Source organism: Oncorhynchus nerka, unplaced genomic scaffold (genome assembly GCF_034236695.1).
Source record: "Oncorhynchus nerka isolate Pitt River unplaced genomic scaffold, Oner_Uvic_2.0 unplaced_scaffold_1703, whole genome shotgun sequence".
In the NCBI taxonomy this organism is placed as follows: Eukaryota; Metazoa; Chordata; class Actinopteri; order Salmoniformes; family Salmonidae; genus Oncorhynchus; species Oncorhynchus nerka.
In genome coordinates this window covers 1-20432 of record NW_027039617.1, presented here as the reverse complement: position 1 = coordinate 20432, position 20432 = coordinate 1, and the positions used below count along the sequence as shown (strand labels likewise).

Genomic DNA, 20432 nt, shown 5'->3' with positions numbered 1-20432 from the left:
ACACAGAGTTAATACAGGGCCCTACAGTACACAGAGTTAACACAGGGTCCACTCCTACAGTACACAGAGTTAACACAGGGTCCACTCCTACAGTACACAGAGTTAACACAGGGTCCACTCCTACAGTACACAGAGTTAATACAGGGTCCTACAGTACACAGAGTTAATACAGGGCCCACACCTACAGTACACAGGGTCCACTCCTACAGTACACAGAGTTAATACAGGGTACTACAGTACACAGAGTTAATACAGGGCCCTACAGTACACAGAGTTAACACAGGGTCCACTCCTACAGTACACAGAGTTAATACAGGGCCCTACAGTACACATAGTTAATACAGGGCCCACACCTACAGTACACAGAGTTAATACAGGGCCCTACAGTACACAGAGTTAATACAGGGCCCACACCTACAGTACACAGAGTTAATACAGGGTCCTACAGTACACAGAGTTAATACAGGGCCCTACAGTACACAGAGTTAATACAGGGTCCTACAGCACACAGAGTTAATACAGGGTCCTACAGTACACAGAGTTAATACAGGGTCCTACAGTACACAGAGTTAATACAGGGTCCTACAGTACACAGAGTTAATACAGGGCCCTACAGTACACAGAGTTAATACAGGGTCCTACAGTACACAGAGTTAATACAGGGCCCTACAGTACACAGAGTTAATACAGGGTCCTACAGTACACAGAGTTAATACAGGGTCCTACAGTACACAGAGTTAATACAGGGCCCTACAGTACACAGAGTTAATACAGGGCCCACACCTACAGTACACAGAGTTAATACAGGGTCCTACAGTACACAGAGTTAATACAGGGCCCTACAGTACACAGAGTTAATACAGGGTCCTACAGTACACAGAGTTAATACAGGGTCCTACAGTACACAGAGTTAATACAGGGTCCTACAGTACACAGTTAATACAGGGTCCTACAGTACACAGAGTTAATACAGGGCCCTACAGTACACAGAGTTAATACAGGGTCCTACAGTACACAGAGTTAATACAGGGCCCTACAGTACACAGAGTTAATACAGGGTCCTACAGTACACAGAGTTAATACAGGGTCCTACAGTACACAGAGTTAATACAGGGTCCTACAGTACACAGAGTTAATACAGGGTCCTACAGTACACAGAGTTAATACAGGGCCCTACAGTACACAGAGTTAATACAGGGTCCTACAGTACACAGAGTTAATACAGGGCCCTACAGTACACAGAGTTAACACAGGGTCCTACAGTACACAGAGTTAATACAGGGCCCACACCTACAGTACACAGAGTTAATACAGGGTCCACTCCTACAGTACACAGAGTTAATACAGGGTCCTACAGTACACAGAGTTAATACAGGGTCCTACAGTACACAAAGTTAATACAGGGTCCTACAGTACACAGAGTTAATACAGGGCCCTACAGTACACAGAGTTAACACAGGGCCCACACCTACAGTACACAGAGTTAATACAGGGTCCTACAGTACACAGAGTTAATACAGGGCCCTACAGTACACAGAGTTAATACAGGGTCCTACAGTACACAGAGTTAATACAGGGTCCTACAGTACACAGAGTTAATACAGGGTCCTACAGTACACAGAGTTAATACAGGGTCCTACAGTACACAGAGTTAATAACCTCTCTGATCAGTCCTACCTTAGCCACGTCTCTGTCTCTCTGATCAGTCCTACCTTAGCCACGTCTCTGATCAGTCCTACCTTAGCCATGTCTCTCTGATCAGTCCTACCTTAGCCACGTCTCTCTGATCAGTCCTACCTTAGCCACGTCTCTCTGATCAGTCCTACCTTAGCCACGTCTCTCTGATCAGTCCTACCTTAGCCACGTCTCTCTGATCAGTCCTACCATAGCCTACCTTAGCCACGTCTCTCTGATCAGTCCTACCTTAGCCACGTCTCTCTGATCAGTCCTACCTTAGCCATGTCTCTGTCTCTCTGATCAGTCCTACCTTAGCCACGTCTCTCTGATCAGTCCTACCTTAGCCACGTCTCTCTGATCAGTCCTACCTTAGCCATGTCTCTGTCTCTCTGATCAGTCCTACCTTAGCCACGTCCCTCTGATCAGTCCTACCTTAGCCACGCCCCTCTGATCAGTCCTACCTTAGCCACGTCCCTCTGATCAGTCCTACCTTAGCCACGCCCCTCTGATCAGTCCTACCTTAGCCATGTCTCTGTCTCTCTGATCAGTCCTATCTTAGCCACGTCCCTCTGATCAGTCCTACCTTAGCCACGTCCCTCTGATCAGTCCTACCTTAGCCACGCCCCTCTGATCAGTCCTACCTTAGCCACGCCCCTCTGATCAGTCCTACCTTAGCCACGCCCCTCTGATCAGTCCTACCTTAGCCACGCCCCTCTGATCAGTCCTACCTTAGCCACGCCCCTCTGATCAGTCCTACCTTAGCCACGCCCCTCTGATCAGTCCTACCTTAGCCATGTCTCTGTCTCTCTGATCAGTCCTACCTTAGCCACGTCCCTCTGATCAGTCCTACCTTAGCCACGTCTCTCTGATCAGTCCTACCTTAGCCATGTCTCTGTCTCTCTGATCAGTCCTACCTTAGCCACGTCCCTCTGATCAGTCCTACCTTAGCCACGCCCCTCTGATCAGTCCTACCTTAGCCACGCCCCTCTGATCAGTCCTACCTTAGCCACGCCCCTCTGATCAGTCCTACCTTAGCCACGTCTCTGCGTCCCACCACCAGAGCTGCTGCTGCATTCTTCTGACACGTGTCCTGTATGTCGTTCACATTCAGACTGCAGAGGAACAGACAGATGTTTCAACATGTTGGGGGACAAACAGATGTTTCAACATGTTGGGGGACAAACAGATGTTTCAACATGTTGGGGGACAAACAGACAGATGTTTCAACATGTTGGGGGACAAACAGATGTTTCAACATGTTGGGGGACAAACAGATGTTTCAACATGTTGGGGGACAAACAGATGACAGCATGTTGGGGGACAAACAGATGACAGCATGTTGGGGGACAAACAGATGACAGCATGTTGGGGGACAAACAGATGACAGCATGTTGGGGGACAAACAGATGACAGCATGTTGGGGGACAAACAGATGACAGCATGTTGGGGGACAAACAGATGTTTCAACATGTTGGGGGACAAACAGATGTTTCAACATGTTGGGGGACAAACAGATGTTTCAACATGTTGGGGGACAGACAGATGTTTCAACATGTTGGGGGACAAACAGACAGATGTTTCAACATGTTGGGGGACAAACAGACAGATGTTTCAACATGTTGGGGGACAAACAGACAGATGTTTCAACATGTTGTGGGACAAACAAACAGATGTTTCGACATGTTGGGGGACAAACAGATGACAGCATGTTGGGGGACAAACAGATGACAACATGTTGGGGGACAAACAGATGTTTCAACATGTTGGGGGACAAACAGACAGATGTTTCAACATGTTGGGGGACAAACAGACAGATGTTTCAACATGTTGGGGGACAAACAGATGACAGCATGTTGGGGGACAAACAGATGACAGCATGTTGGGGGACAAACAGATGTTTCAACATGTTGGGGGACAAACAGATGTTTCAACATGTTGGGGGACAAACAGATGTTTCAACATGTTGGGGGACAAACAGATGTTTCAACATGTTGGGGGACAAACAGATGTTTCAACATGTTGGGGGACAAACAGACAGATGTTTCAACATGTTGGGGGACAAACAGATGTTTCAACATGTTGGGGGACAAACAGACATTACAGATGTTTCAACATGTTGGGGGACAAACAGACATTACAGATGTTTCAACATGTTGGGGGACAAACAGACAGACAGATGTTTCAACATGTTGGGGGACAAACAGACAGTACAGATGTTTCAACATGTTGGGGGACAAACAGACAGACAGTACAGATGTTTCAAAATGTTGGGGGACAAACAGACAGTACAGATGTTTCAACATGTTGGGGGACAAACAGACAGCACAGATGTTTCAACATGTTGAGGGACAAACAGACAGCACATTACAGATATTTCAACATGTTGGGGGACAAACAGACAGCACATTACAGATGTTTCAACATGTTGGGGGACAAACAGACAGCACATTACAGATGTTTCAACATGTTGAGGGACAAACAGACAGTACAGATGTTTCAACATGTTGGGGGACAAACAGACAGTACAGATGTTTCAACATGTTGGGGGACAAACAGACATTACAGATGTTTCAACATGTTGGGGGACAAACAGACAGTACAGATGTTTCAACATGTTGAGGGACAAACAGACATATCATTACAGATGTTTCAACATGTTGGGGGACAAACAGACAGTACAGATGTTTCAACATGTTGGGGGACAAACAGACATTACAGATGTTTCAACATGTTGGGGGACAAACAGACATTACAGATGTTTCAACATGTTGGGGGACAAACAGACAGCACATTACAGATGTTTCAACATGTTGAGGGACAAACAGACATTACAGATGTTTCAACATGTTGGGGGACAAACAGACATTAAAGATGTTTCAACATGTTGAGGGACAAACAGACAGTACAGATGTTTCAACATGTTGGGGGACAAACAGACAGCTCATTACAGATGTTTCAACATGTTGGGGGACAAACAGACATTACAGATGTTTCAACATGTTGAGGGACAAAGAGACAGTACAGATGTTTCAACATGTTGGGGGACAAACAGACATTACAGATGTTTCAACATGTTGGGGGACAAACAGACAGCTCATTGAGCATGGTACAGCATTAAATTATAATATTAAGATGTATTGAGCCAGGTACATGTATGTCTCCCCCAAGGTGATGATGTCTCTCCCAGGGTGATGATGTCTCCCCCAGGGTGATGATGTCTCCCCCAGGTGATGATGTCTCCCCCAGGGTGATGATGTCTCCCCCAGGGTGATAAACTCACATGTACGTCTCCCCCAGGGTGATGATGTCTCCCCCAGGGTGATAAACTCACATGTACGTCTCCCCCAGGGTGATGATGTCTCCCCCAGGGTGATAAACTCACATGTACGTCTCCCCCAGGGTGATGATGTCTCCCCCAGGGTGATGATGTCTCCCCCAGGGTGATAAACTCACATGTACGTCTCCCCCAGGGTGATGATGTCTCCCCCAGGGTGATAAACTCACATGTACGTCTCCCCCAGGGCTTTGTGAACAGGCAGCAGACAGGAGATCTCCTGGATGATGATTTTCCCTGCCAGCTTCACGGGTCTGTTACCGTAGTCGGCTCCCTCGCGCTTCGTCTTGAACCGGCGAGACTTCTGACAGACAGAAAAAGACACCAACGTCACAGAACTGACCACAGATCAGGGCTATAGACACCCTGGTGTTGTAGTGAGACCAGACAGAACTGACCAGAGATCAGGCTATAGACACCCTGGTGTTGTAGTGAGACCAGACAGAACTGACCACAGATCAGGGCTATAGACACCCTGGTGTTGTAGTGAGACCAGACAGAACTGACCATAGATCAGGGCTATAGACACCCTGGTGTTGTAGTGAGACCAGACAGAACTGACCACAGATCAGAGCTATAGACACCCTGGTGTTGTAGTGAGACCAGACAGAACTGACCACAGATCAGGGCTATAGACACCCTGGTGTTGTAGTGAGACCAGACAGAACTGACCACAGATCAGAGCTATAGACACCCTGGTGTTGTAGTGAGACCAGACAGAACTGACCATAGATCAGGGCTATAGACACCCTGGTGTTGTAGAGAGACCAGACAGAACTGACCAGAGATCAGAGCTATAGACACCCTGGTGTTGTAGTGAGACCAGACAGAACTGACCACAGATCAGGGCTATAGACACCCTGGTGTTGTAGTGAGACCAGACAGAACTGACCATAGATCAGGGCTATAGACACCCTGGTGTTGTAGTGAGACCAGACAGAACTGACCACAGATCAGAGCTATAGACACCCTGGTGTTGTAGTGAGACCAGACAGAACTGACCATAGATCAGGGCTATAGACACCCTGGTGTTGTAGTGAGACCAGACAGAACTGACCACAGATCAGAGCTATAGACACCCTGGTGTTGTAGTGAGACCAGACAGAACTGACCATAGATCAGGGCTATAGACACCCTGGTGTTGTAGAGAGACCAGACAGAACTGACCAGAGATCAGAGCTATAGACACCCTGGTGTTGTAGTGAGACCAGACAGAACTGACCACAGATCAGGGCTATAGACACCCTGGTGTTGTAGTGAGACCAGACAGAACTGACCAGAGATCAGAGCTATAGACACCCTGGTGTTGTAGAGAGACCAGACAGAGCTGACCATAGATCAGAGCTATAGACACCCTGGTGTTGTAGTGAGACCAGACAGAACTGACCAGAGATCAGAGCTATAGACACCCTGGTGTTGTAGTGAGACCAGACAGAACTGACCATAGATCAGGTTCTATAGACACCCTGGTGTTGCAGTGGTCCAGACCTGGGTTCAAACAGTACTGAAAATAATTGAATGTACTTTATCTGTGGGTGATTGAGCGCGCCTGGCTAAATGGACCAATAGATTAGTCCCAAAATGGCAAACCACGCCCACCTGGCACTCCAGACAGTCTACAGCAAACGCTGAAAGTATTTGAAAGATTTCAAATAGGATCTGAACCCAGGTCTGGTATAGACTCTAGACCTCCTCCCCAGGTCTGGTATAGACTCTAGACCTCCTCCCCAGGTCTGGTATAGACTCTAGACCTCCTCCCCAGGTCTGGTATAGACTCTAGACCTCCTCCCCAGGTCTGGTATAGACTCTAGACCTCCTCCCCAGGTCTGGTATAGACTCTAGACCTCCTCCCCAGGTCTGCTATAGACTCTAGACCTCCTCCCCAGGTCTGGTATAGACTCTAGACCTCCTCCCCAGGTCTGGTATAGACTCTAGACCTCCTCCCCAGGCCAGGTATAGACTCTAGACTTCCTCCCCAGGTCTGGTATAGACTCCAGACTTCCTCCCCAGGTCTGGTATAGACTCTAGACCTCCACCCCAGGTCTGGTATAGACTCTAGACCTCCACCCCAGGTCTGGTATAGACTCTAGACCTCCACCCCAGGTCTGGTATAGACTCTAGACCTCCACCCCAGGTCTGGTATAGACTCTAGACCTCCACCCCAGGTCTGGTATAGACTCTAGACCTCCTCCCCAGGTCTGGTATAGACTCTAGACCTCCTCCCCAGGTCTGGTATAGACTCTAGACCTCCTCCCCAGGTCAGGTATAGATTCTAGACCTCCTCCCCAGGTCTGGTATAGACTCTAGACCTCCTCCCCAGGTCTGGTATAGACTCTAGACCTCCTCCCCAGGTCTGGTATAGACTCTAGACCTCCTCCCCAGGTCTGGTATAGACTCTAGACCTCCTCCCCAGGTCTGGTATAGACTCTAGACCTCCTCCCCAGGTCAGGTATAGACTCTAGACCTCCACCCCAGGTCTGGTGTAGATTCTAGACCTCCTCCACAGGTCTGATATAGACTCTAGACCTCCTCCCCAGGTCTGATATAGACTCTAGACCTCCTCCCCAGGTCTGGTATAGACTCTAGACCTCCTCCCCAGGTCTGGTATAGACTCTAGACCTCCTCCCCAGGTCTGGTATAGACTCTAGACCTCCTCCCCAGGTCTGGTATAGACTCTAGACCTCCTCCCCAGGTCAGGTGTAGATTCTAGACCTCCTCCACAGGTCTGATATAGACTCTAGACCTCCTCCACAGGTCTGGTATAGACTCTAGACCTCCTCCACAGGTCAGGTATAGACTCTAGACCTCCACCCCAGGTCTGGTGTAGATTCTATACCTCCACCCCAGGTCTGGAAGGCATTGTGGTGAGAATTTGTGAGAGGCCAACAGGCCTAAAGCTACATTACTGGGAGGTTGAACTCATCCCTCATGTTGACTAATGTCTTTTACGTTTCTGAAATGGTCAACAATTATTGATGTCAGTTACTGAGGAATTTGAACATTTGTTGATGTTGTTGCCAGCGATCACACAACCTTACCTCAAGTGTTAAGAATTTGTAAGTAACAGACTTTGCCATCATTGAAGAGAGAACAGAGGAGAGAGAGAAAGAGAGAGGAGAGAGAGAGAGGAGAGAGAGAGAGAAGAGAGGAGAGAAGAGAGAACAGAGGAGAGAGAGAGAGAGAGAGGGAGAGAGAGAGAGGAGAGAGAGAGAGGAGAGAGAGAGAGAGAGAGAGAGAGAGAGAGAGAAGAGAGAGAGAAACAACGACAGAGAGAGAGAGAGGTTGAGTCATGATAAAACATGGTTATCCATACAGGTTATAGTGACTTAGTGACATCATGCAGGGTCCAGAGAGGAGAACAGAGACCCTGAAAAAAGCCCAAGAGGAGAGAGGCGGAGAGAGAGACACAGAGAGAGACAGGAGAGACGCTGAAGAAAGCCCAAGAGGAGAGAGGTGGAGAGAGAGAGACACAGAGAGAGACAGGAGAGACCCTGAAGAAAGCCCAAGAGGAGAGAGGCGGAGAGAGAGACACAGAGAGAGACAGGAGAGACCCTGAAGAAAGCCCAAGAGGAGAGAGGTGGAGAGAGAGACACAGAGAGAGACAGGAGAGACCCTGAAGAAAGCCCAAGAGGAGAGAGGCGGAGAGAGAGAAACACAGAGAGAGACAGGAGAGACCCTGAAGAAAGCCCAAGAGGAGAGAGGTGGAGAGAGAGACACAGAGAGAGACAGGAGAGACCCTGAAGAAAGCCCAAGAGGAGAGAGGCGGAGAGAGAGAAACACAGAGAGAGACAGGAGAGACCCTGAAGAAAGCCCAAGAGGAGAGAGGCGGAGAGAGCGAGACACAGAGAGAGACCCTGAAGAAAGCCCAAGAGGAGAGAGGTGGAGAGAGAGAGAGACAGGAGAGACCCTGAAGAAAGCCCAAGAGGAGAGAGGCGGAGAGAGACAGGAGAGACCCTGAAGAAAGCCCAAGAGGAGTGAGGTGGAGAGAGAGAGACACAGAGAGACAGGAGAGACCCTGAAGAAAGCCCAAGAGGAGAGAGACACAGAGAGACAGGAGAGACCCTGAAGAAAGCCCAAGAGGAGAGGCGGAGAGAGAGAGACACAGAGAGAGACAGGAGAGACCCTGAAGAAAGCCCAAGAGGAGAGGCGGAGAGAGAGGCGGATAGAGGGATGGACGGAAGGAGGGCGTGGGAACCAAATACCGGGCAGTCATGAATGGACCAGCGGCGAAGGCCAGACTGAGGAGGCTTCTGATTGGTGGAGATAGAGTGGACCAACCACAGCACAGAGATGGGAGGAGGGGGCGGGCCAGGGGAGGCATGCCAGTCAGCGGGACAGCCAACACACAGGGAAGGGAGAGGAGAGGAGGGAGGGGAGAGGAGAGGAGGGAAGGGAGAGGAGGGACCACAAAACAACCATGAAGGTAAACACAAAACAACCCACAAGGTAAACACATCAACCACAACAGAATGGGAATGAATGACCTAGTAGTTACTAGTTATAGCTACAGTATAATGAATGACCTAGTAGTTACTAGTTATAGCTACAGTATAATGAATGACCTAGTAGTTACTAGTTATAGCTACAGTATAATGAATGACCTAGTAGTTACTAGTTATAGCTACAGTATAATGAATGACCTAGTAGTTAGTAGTTATAGCTACAGTATAATGAATGACCTAGTAGTTACTAGTTATAGCTACAGTATAATGAATGACCTAGTAGTTACTAGTTATAGCTACAGTATAATGAATGACCTAGTAGTTACTAGTTATAGCTACAGTATAATTAATGACCTAGTAGTTACTAGTTATAGCTACAGTATAATTAATGACCTAGGTAGTTACTAGTTATAGCTACAGTATAATGAATGACCTAGGTAGTTACTAGTTATAGCTACAGTATAATGAATGACCTAGTCGTTTCTAGTTATAGCTACAGTATAATGAATGACCTAGTAGTTACTAGTTATAGCTACAGTATAATGAATGACCTAGTAGTTACTAGTTATAGCTACAGTATAATGAATGACCTAGTAGTTACTAGTTATAGCTACAGTATAATGAATGACCTAGTAGTTACTAGTTATAGCTACAGTATAATGAATGACCTAGTAGTTAGTAGTTATAGCTTCAGTATAATGAATGACCTAGTAGTTACTAGTTATAGCTACAGTATAATGAATGACCTAGTAGTTACTAGTTATAGCTACAGTATAATTAATGACCTAGTAGTTACTAGTTATAGCTACAGTATAATTAATGACCTAGTAGTTACTAGTTATAGCTACAGTATAATTAATGACCTAGGTAGTTACTAGTTATAGCTACAGTATAATGAATGACCTAGGTAGTTACTAGTTATAGCTACAGTATAATGAATGACCTAGTAGTTACTAGTTATAGCTACAGTATAATGAATGACCTAGTAGTTACTAGTTATAGCTACAGTATAATGAATGACCTAGTAGTTACTAGTTATAGCTATAGTATAATTAATGACCTAGGTAGTTTCTAGTTATAGTTTATAGCTATAATTAATTACTTTTAGACTAGTTGAGTATCTGGAGCATCAGCATTTGTGGGTTCGATTACAGGCTCAAAATGGACAGAAACAAATAACTTTCTTTTGAAACGCATCAGTCTATTAGGGTTAGGGTTGGGATTAGGGGGGGTTAGGGTTGGGGTTAGGAGTTAGGGGTTAGGGTTGGGGTTAGGAGTTAGGAGTTAGGGTTAGGGTTGGGATTAGGGGTTAGGGGTTAGGGTTGGGATTAGGGGTTAGGGTTAGGGTTGGGGTTAGGAGTTAGGGTTGGGATTAGGGGTTAGGGTTGGGATTAGGGGTTAGGGGTTAGGTTTGGGGTTAGGGTTAGGGGTTAGGGGTTTGGGTTAGGGGTTAGGGGTAGGGTTGGGGGTTAGGGTTAACTCATCATTCTACTCCCTTCACAGAACAGCACAAACTGTAGGGTTAGGGGTTAGGGTTAGCCATATCTCAGACTGGCCAATAAAATGAAAGGTTTAAGATGGGCAAAAGAACACAGACACTGGACAGAGGAACTCTGCCTAGAAGGCCAGCATCCCGGAGTTGCCTCTTCACTTTTGAGACTGCCTCGTTGATAGGGTTGTTAAGGCAGTGGTATGTCATTAGAAAGATTGCAAAAAGCAAGGGGCCTAAACAGCTACCCTGGGGAATTCCATTATCGATCATAGTCCAGCAGACTATGATCGATTATGTCAAAAGCCACACTGAAATCTAACAAAACAGCCCCCACCATTTCTCTCAACCAATCATCAGTAATTTGCCGTGCTTGTTGAATGTATCTCAGCCAATCAGTAATCTGTGTAAGAGCTGTGCTTGTTGAATGTCCTTCTCTAGAAGCTGAAAGTCTGTTGTCAATTTGTTTACAGTAAAATAGCATTGTATCTGGTCAAACACCATTTTTTTCCCAGAAGTTTACTAAGGGTTGGTAACAGGCTGATTGGTCGGCTATTTGAGCCAGTAAAAGGGGCTTTACTATTCTTGGGTAGTGGAATGACTTTAGCTTCCCTCCAGGCCCGAGGAGAATAGCGGACAATATTGCCACATCTTAAATTTAAGCCTACTAGAATCTGCCAAATAGGAGTGGCAATATTGTCTGCAATTATCCTCAATATATTTTCCATCCAGATTGTCAGACCCTGGTGGCTTGTCATTGTTGATAGACAACAATATTTTTTTTCACCTCTTCCATACTGACATTACAGAATTCAAAGTACAATTCTTGTCTTTCATAATTTGGTCCGATATACCTGGATGTGTAGTCTCAGCGTTTGTTGCTGGCATGTCATCCCGAAGTTTTGCTTTATCTCGCAAATTAAAAAGTCATTCAAGTAGTTGGCAATTTCAGTGGGTTTTGTGATGAATGAGCCATCTGATTCAATGAATGATGGAGCAGAGTTGGCCTTTATCTCTCAAAATGTAATTCAAGGTGCTTCAAAGCTGTTTATTATCATTCTTTATATCATTTATCAAATCAAATCAAATGTATTTATATAGCCCTTCGTACATCAGCTGATATCTCAAAGTGCTGTACAGAAACCCAGCCTAAAACCCCAAACAGCAAGCAAATGCAGGTGTAAAAGCACCTGTCTTTATTTCAGAAGTATCTTCTTTTTATTTAGATTAGTCACATCTGCTGCCAGACTAATTTGCCATACCTTTTGCCTCTTCCCTCTCAACCATACAATTCTTCAATTCCTCATCAATCTAACAGTTTTTACAGTCATTTTCTTAATGGGTGCTTATTAGTAACTGGAATAAGCAATTTCATAAATGTGTCAAGTGCAGCGTCTGGTTGCTCCTCATTACACACCACAGACCAGCAGCGTCTGGTTGCTCCTCATTACACACCACAGACCAGCAGCGTCTGGTTGCTCCTCATTACACACCACAGACCAGCAGAGTCTGGTTGCTCATCATTACACACCACAGACCAGCAGCGTCTGGTTGCTCCTCATTACACACCACAGACCAGCAGCGTCTGGTTGCTCCTCATTACACACCACAGACCAGCAGCGTCTGGTTGCTCCTCATTACACACCACAGACCAGCAGCGTCTGGTTGCTCCTCATTACACACCACAGACCAGCAGCGTCTGGTTGCTCCTCATTACACACCACAGACCAGCAGCGTCTGGTTGCTCCTCATTACACACCACAGACCAGCAGCGTCTGGTTGCTCCTCATTACACACCACAGACCAGCAGCGTCTGGTTGCTCCTCATTACACACCACAGACCAGCAGCGTCTGGTTGCTCCTCATTACACACCACAGACCAGCAGCGTCTGGTTGCTCCTCATTACACACCACAGACCAACAGCGTCTGGTTGCTCCTCATTACACACCACAGACCAGCAGCGTCTGGTTGCTCCTCATTACACACCACAGACCAGCAGCGTCTGGTTGCTCCTCATTACACACCACAGACCAGCAGCGTCTGGTGGCTCCTCCACAGACCAACAGCGTCTGGTTGCTCCTCATTACACACCACAGACCAGCAGCGTCTGGTTGCTCCTCATTACACACCACAGACCAGCAGCATCTGGTTGTTCCTCATTACACACCACAGACCAACAGCGTCTGGTTGCTCCTCATTACACACCACAGACCAGCAGCGTCTGGTTGCTCCTCATTAAACACCACAGACCAGCAGCATCTGGTTGTTCCTCATTACACACCACAGACCAGCAGCGTCTGGTTGCTCCTCATTACACACCACAGACCAGCAGCGTCTGGTTGATCCTCATTACACACCACAGACCAGCAGCGTCTGGTTGCTCCTCATTACACACCACAGACCAGCAGCGTCTGGTTGCTCCTCATTACACACCATAGACCAAGCAGCGTCTGGTTGCTCCTCATTACACACCACAGACCAGCAGCATCTGGTTGTTCCTCATTACACACCACAGACCAGCAGCGTCTGGTTGCTCCTCATTACACACCACAGACCAGCAGCATCTGGTTGTTCCTCATTACACACCACAGACCAGCAGAGTCTGGTGGCTCCTCATTACACACCACAGACCAGCAGCGTCTGGTTGCTCCTCATTACACACCACAGACCAGCAGCGTCTGGTGGCTCCTCATTACACACCACAGACCAGCAGCGTCTGGTGGCTCCTCATTACACACCACAGACCAGCAGAGTCTGGTGGCTCCTCATTACACACCACAGACCAGCAGCGTCTGGTTGCTCCTCATTACACACCACAGACCAGCAGCGTCTGGTTGCTCCTCATTACCTCATTATAGACCAGCAAATATTATTTACATCATCAACATAGGAATCACTACAAAACGTATTGTATGACCTCTTATGCACTATATTAGACCCAGCATGACCTCTTATACACTATATTAGGCCCAGCCTGACCTCTTATACACTATATTAGGCCCAGCCTGACCTCTTATACACTATATTAGGCCCAGCCTGACCTCTTATACACTATATTAGGCCCAGCCTGACCTCTTATGCACTATATTAGACCCAGCATGACCTCTTATACACTATATTAGACCCAGCCTGACCTCTTATACACTATATTAGACCCAGCCTGTCCTCTTATACACTATATTAGGCCCAGCCTGACCTCTTATACACTATATTAGGCCCAGCCTGACCTCTTATACACTATATTAGGCCCAGCCTGTCCTCTTATACACTATATTAGGCCCAGCCTGACCTCTTATACACTATATTAGGCCCAGCCTGACCTCTTATACACTATATTAGGCCCAGCCTGACCTCTTATGCACTATATTAGGCCCAGCCTGACCTCTTATACACTATATTAGGCCCAGCCTGACCTCTTATACACTATATTAGGCCCAGCCTGACCTCTTATACACTATATTAGGCCCAGCCTGACCTCTTATACACTATATTAGGCCCAGCCTGACCTCTTATACACTATATTAGACCCAGCCTGACCTCTTATGCACTATATTAGGCCCAGCCTGACCTCTTATGCACTATATTAGGCCCAGCCTGACCTCTTGTACACTATATTAGGCCCAGCCTGACCTCTTATGCACTATATTAGGCCCAGCCTGACCTCTTATGCACTATATTAGGCCCAGCCTGACCTCTTATGCACTATATTAGGCCCAGCCTGACCTCTTATACACTATATTAGGCCCAGCCTGACCTCTTATACACTATATTAGGCCCAGCCTGACCTCTTATGCACTATATTAGGCCCAGCCTGACCTCTTATACACTATATTAGGCCCAGCCTGACCTCTTATACACTATATTAGGCCCAGCCTGACCTCTTATACACTATATTAGACCCAGCCTGACCTCTTATACACTATATTAGGCCCAGCCTGACCTCTTATACACTATATTAGGCCCAGCCTGACCTCTTATACACTATATTAGGCCCAGCCTGACCTCTTATACACTATATTAGGCCCAGCCTGACCTCTTATACACTATATTAGGCCCAGCCTGACCTCTTATACACTATATTAGGCCCAGCCTGACCTCTTATACACTATATTAGGCCCAGTCTGACCTCTTATACACTATATTAGGCCCAGTCTGACCTCTTATACACTATATTAGACCCAGCCTGACCTCTTATACACTATATTAGGCCCAGCCTTTGGAACGTTGGTTTTCCTAGATATGGCTACTATATTGTGATCACTACATCCAATGGATCTGGATACTGTTTTAAAGCAGATTTCTGCAGCATTAGTAAAGATGTGATCAATACATGTTGATGATGTCATTCCTGTGCTGTTTGTAACGACCCTGGTAGGTTGACTGATAACCTGAACCAGGTTGCAGTCACTGGTTACTGTTTGAAGCTTTCTCTTGAGTGGGCAGCCTGATGAATGTAGGTCAATATTTAAATCACCCAGAAAATATACTTCTCTATAGTTAGTAGAGTTTATAGTTCTCAAGTTAACACTTGGTGGTCTATAGCAGCTTCCCTCCAGAATGGGCTTTAGGTGAGGCAGATGAACCTGTAGCCATATTACTACAACAGTATTTAACATTATCCAGATACTGACTGGTCTATAGCAGCTTCCCTCCAGAATGGGCTTTAGGGGAGACAGATGAACCTGTAGCCATATGACTACAACAGTATTTAACATTATCCAGATACTGACTGTCTATAGCAGCTTCCCTCCAGAATGGGCTTTAGGTGAGGCAGATGAACCTGTAGCCATATTACTTCAACAGTATTTAACATTATCCAGATACTGACTGTCTATAGCAGCTTCCCTCCAGAATGGGCTTTAGGTGAGGCAGATGAACCTGTAGCCATATTACTACAACAGTATTTAACATTATCCAGATACTGACTGTCTATAGTACTAGCTTCCCACCAGAATGGGCTTTAGGTGAGGCAGATGAACCTGTAGCCATATTACTACAACAGTATTTAACATTATCCAGATACTGACTGGTCTATAGCAGCTTCCCACCAGAATGGGCTTTAGGTGAGGCAGATGAACCTGTAGCCATATTAACTTCAACAGTATTTAACATGAGATCGTCTCTAATCTTTACAGGAATGTGGTTCTGAATATAAACAGCAGCACCTCCACCTTTTGCATTTCTGTCTTTTCTGTAGATGTTATAACCATGTATTGCCACCACTGTATCAAAGATATTATCTAAGTGAGTTTCAGAGATATGGTGGTATTAACCATTTAGTATTGTAGATATGTAGTAGTGTAATAATGTTATATGATGTACTGTTTGATATGTAATTTAAGTGCCTTAATGTGTTCGGACCCCAGGAAGAGTAGCTGCTGCCTTGGTAGGAACTAATGGGGATCGATAATAAACCCCAGGAAGAGTAGCTGCTGCCTTGACAGGAACTAATGGGGATCCATAATAAACCCCAGGAAGAGTAGCTGCTGCCTTGGTAGGAACTAATGGGGATCCATAATAAACCCCATGAAGAGTAGCTGCTGCCTTGACAGGAACTAATGGGGATCCATAATAAACCCCAGGAAGAGTAGCTGCTGCCTTGATAGGAACTAATGGGGATCCATAATAAACCCCAGGAAGAGTAGCTGCTGCCTTGGTAGGAACTAATGGGGATCCATAATAAACCCCAGGAAGAGTAGCTGCTGCCTTGACAGGAACTAATGGGGATCCATAATAAACCCCAGGAAGAGTAGCTGCTGCCTTGGCAGAAACTAATGGGGATCCATAATAAACCCCAGGAAGAGTAGCTGCTGCCTTGGCAGGAACTAATGGGGATCCATAATAAACCCCAGGAAGAGTAGCTGCTGCCTTGGCAGGAACTAATGGGGATCCATAATAAACCCCAGGAAGAGTAGCTGCTGCCTTGGCAGGAACTAATGGGGATCCATAATAAACCCCAGGAAGAGTAGCTGCTGCCTTGGTAGGAACTAATGGGGATCCATAATAAACTCCAGGAAGAGTAGCTGCTGCCTTGGCAGGAACTAATGGGGATCCATAATAAACCCCAGGAAGAGTAGCTGCTGCCTTGGTAGGAACTAATGGGAATCCATAATAAACCCCAGGAAGAGTAGCTGCTGCCTTGGTAGGAACTAATGGGGATCCATAATAAACCCCAGGAAGAGTAGCTGCTGCCTTGGCAGGAACTAATGGGGATCCATAATAAACCCCAGGAAGAGTAGCTGCTGCCTTGGCAGGAACTAACACTCCCCAGTGTGTGTCCTACACTCCCCAGTGTGTGTGTGTGTGTCCTACACTCCCCAGTGTGTGTCCTACACTCCCCAGTGTGTGTCCTACACTGCCCAGTGTGTGTCCTACACTCCCCAGTGTGTGTCCTACACTGCCCAGTGTGTGTCCTACACTCCCGTGTGTGTCCTACACTCCCCAGTGTGTCCTACACTCCCCAGTATGTCCTACACTCCCCAGTGTGTCCTACACTCCCCAGTGTGTGTCCTACACTCCCCAGTGTGTGTCCTACACTCCCCAGTGTGTCCTACACTCCCCAGTGTGTGTCCTACACTCCCCAGTGTGTGTCCTACACTCCCCAGTGTGTGTCCTACCCTCCCCAGTGTGTGTCGTACACTCCCCAGTGTGTGTCCTACACTCCCCAGTGTGTCCTACACTCCCCAGTGTGTGTCCTGTGTGTCCTACACTCCCCAGTGTGTGTTGTGTGTGTCCTACACTCCCCAGTGTGTGTCCTACACTCCCCAGTGTGTGTTGTGTGTGTCCTACACTCCCCAGTGTGTCCTACACTCCCCAGTGTGTGTCCTACACTCCCCAGTGTGTGGCCTACTCCTACACTGCCCAGTGTGTGTCCTACACTCCCCAGTGTGTGTCCTACACTCCCCAGTGTGTGTTGTGTGTGTCCTACACTCCCCAGTGTGTTCTACACTCCCCAGTGTGTCCTACACCCCCCAGTGTGTGTCCTACACTCCCCAGTGTGTGTCCTACACTCCCCAGTGTGTGTCCTACACTCCCCAGTGTGTGTTCTACACTCCCCAGTGTGTGTCCTACACTCCCCAGTGTGTGTCCTACACTCCCCAGTGTGTGTCCTACACTCCCCAGTGTGTCCTACACTCCCCAGTGTGTGTCCTACACTCCCCAGTGTGTCCTACACTCCCCAGTGTGTGTCCTACACTCCCCAGTGTGTCCTACACTCCCCAGTGTGTGTTGTGTGTGTCCTACACTCCCCAGTGTGTATCCTACACTCCCCAGTGTGTGTCCTACACTCCCCAGTGTGTCCTACACTCCCCAGTGTGTGTCCTACACTCCCCAGTGTGTGTCCTACACTCTACACTCCCCAGTGTGTGTCCTACACTCCCCAGTGTGTGTCCTACACTCCCCAGTGTGTGTTGTGTGTGTCCTACACTCCCCAGTGTGTATCCTACACTCCCCAGTGTGTGTCCTACACTCCCCAGTGTGTCCTACACTCCCCAGTGTGTGTCCTACACTCCCCAGTGTGTGTCCTACACTCTACACTCCCCAGTGTGTGTCCTACACTCCCCAGTGTGTCCTACACTCCCCAGTGTGTGTCCTACACTGCCCAGTGTGTGTCCTACACTCCCCAGTGTGTGTCCTACACTGCCCAGTGTGTGTCCTACACTCCCCAGTGTGTGTCCTACACTCCCCAGTGTGTGTTGTGTGTCCTACGCTCCCCAGTGTGTGTCCTACACTCCCCAGTGTGTCCTACACTCCCCAGTGTGTGTCCTACACTCCCCAGTGTGTGTCCTACACTCCCCAGTGTGTCCTACACTCCCCAGTGTGTGTCCTACACTCCCCAGTGTGTGTCCTACACTCCCCAGTGTCCCCTACACTCCCCAGTGTGTCCTACACTCCCCAGTGTGTGTTGTGTCCCCTACACTCCCCAGTGTGTCCTACACTCCCCAGTGTGTGTTGTGTGTCCTACACTCCCCAGTGTGTGTCCTACACTCCCCAGTGTGTGTCCTACACTCCCCAGTGTGTGTTCTACACTCCCCAGTGTGTGTTGTGTGTCCTACGCTCCCCAGTGTGTGTCCTACACTCCCCAGTGTGTGTCCTACACTCCCCAGTGTGTCCCCTACACTCCCCAGTGTGTGTCCTACACTCCCCAGTGTGTGTTGTGTGTGTCCTACACTCCCCAGTGTGTGTCCTACACTCCCCAGTGTGTGTCCTACCCTCCCCAGTGTGTGTCCTACCCTCCCCAGTGTGTGTCCTACACTCCCCAGCGTGTGTCCTACACTCCCCAGTGTGTGTTGTGTGTGTCCTACACTCCCCAGTGTGTGTTGTGTGTGTCCTACACTCCCCAGTGTGTGTTGTGTGTGTCCTACACTCCCCAGTGTGTGTTGTGTGTGTCCTACACTCCCCAGTGTGTGTACACTCCCCAGTGTGTGTCCTACACTCCCCAGTGTGTCCTACACTCCCCAGTGTGTCCTACACTCCCCAGCGTGTGTCTCACCCGTTCTTTGTAGTAGAATGATGATATGGAGACATGGTCCTTGTCCGTGTGGGTGGGGCTGCCACTGTACAGCCTCAGAGAGCTCTGAGACTCACTACGCATCTTCATAGGAGTCAGGACCCCACTGTGGTATGCAGACAGGGCCGACAGGGACCTGGGGGACACAGAGACAGGTTAACAAGGACCCCACTGTGGTACGGAGACAGGACCGACAGGGACCTGGGGACCCACAGAGGCAGGTTAACAAGGACCCCACTGTGGTACGGAGACAGGGACCTGGGGACCCACAGAGGCAGGTTAACAAGGACCCCACTGTGGTACGGAGACAGGGACCTGGGGACACACAGAGACAGGTTAACAGGGACCCCACTGTGGTACGGAGACAGGGACCTGGGGACCCACAGAGGCAGGTTAACAAGGACCCCACTGTGGTATGGAGACAGGGACCTGGGGACCCACAGAGGCAGGTTAACAAGGACCCCACTGTGGTAGGCAGACAGGGACCTGGGGACACACAGAGGCAGGTAAAGTGTACCTGGGTGTGGGTTCAGTGGGTGGTACCGAGCGATGCATAGTGATGGGTCTTGTGAAGTACACCAAGCAGCCGGTGCCACAGAAGCGAGCCCCGGAGGTACGAGGGAAGGGGATGTTGGCATCCTGGTAGGAGCCGTAGGTGTTGGTGACCCGGGGGAAGGCTGGCAGAGCAGGGGTCACGGGGTTAGACAGGACGTACGGGTGGGCAGCACTACCATCCTCCTGGGTCTATGGAGCGAGAACAGAGAATACATACTGTTATGGGACAGCCCCTTGTATCCTACTGGGACAGCCCCTCGTATCAGCCCCTCGTATCCTGCTGGGACAGCCCCTCGTATCAGCCCCTCGTATCCTGCTGGGACAGCCCCTCGTATCCCACTGGGACAGCCCCTCGTATCCTGCTGGGACAGCCCTCGTATCCCGCTGGGACAGCCCCTCGTCGTATCCTGCTGGGACAGCCCCTC

General features: G+C 48.2%; 1 protein-coding gene across 1 annotated transcript in view; it reads right to left on the bottom strand.

Annotated features, from left to right (window-relative positions):
* LOC115115679 (GATOR2 complex protein WDR59-like) overlaps window positions 1-20196 on the bottom strand; it is a gene marked incomplete at its 5' end in the record, with an annotated part of 33384 nt that extends 13188 nt beyond the window's left edge. Inside the window, 5 exons of the mRNA XM_065015088.1 lie at window positions 2708-2789; window positions 5182-5315; window positions 9214-9261; window positions 19435-19588; window positions 19970-20196. Coding sequence (XP_064871160.1) covers window positions 2708-2789; window positions 5182-5315; window positions 9214-9261; window positions 19435-19588; window positions 19970-20196 — 645 coding nt within the window. The remainder of the gene's footprint in view (window positions 1-2707; window positions 2790-5181; window positions 5316-9213; window positions 9262-19434; window positions 19589-19969) is intronic.
* Window positions 20197-20432: the final 236 nt, after the last annotated feature.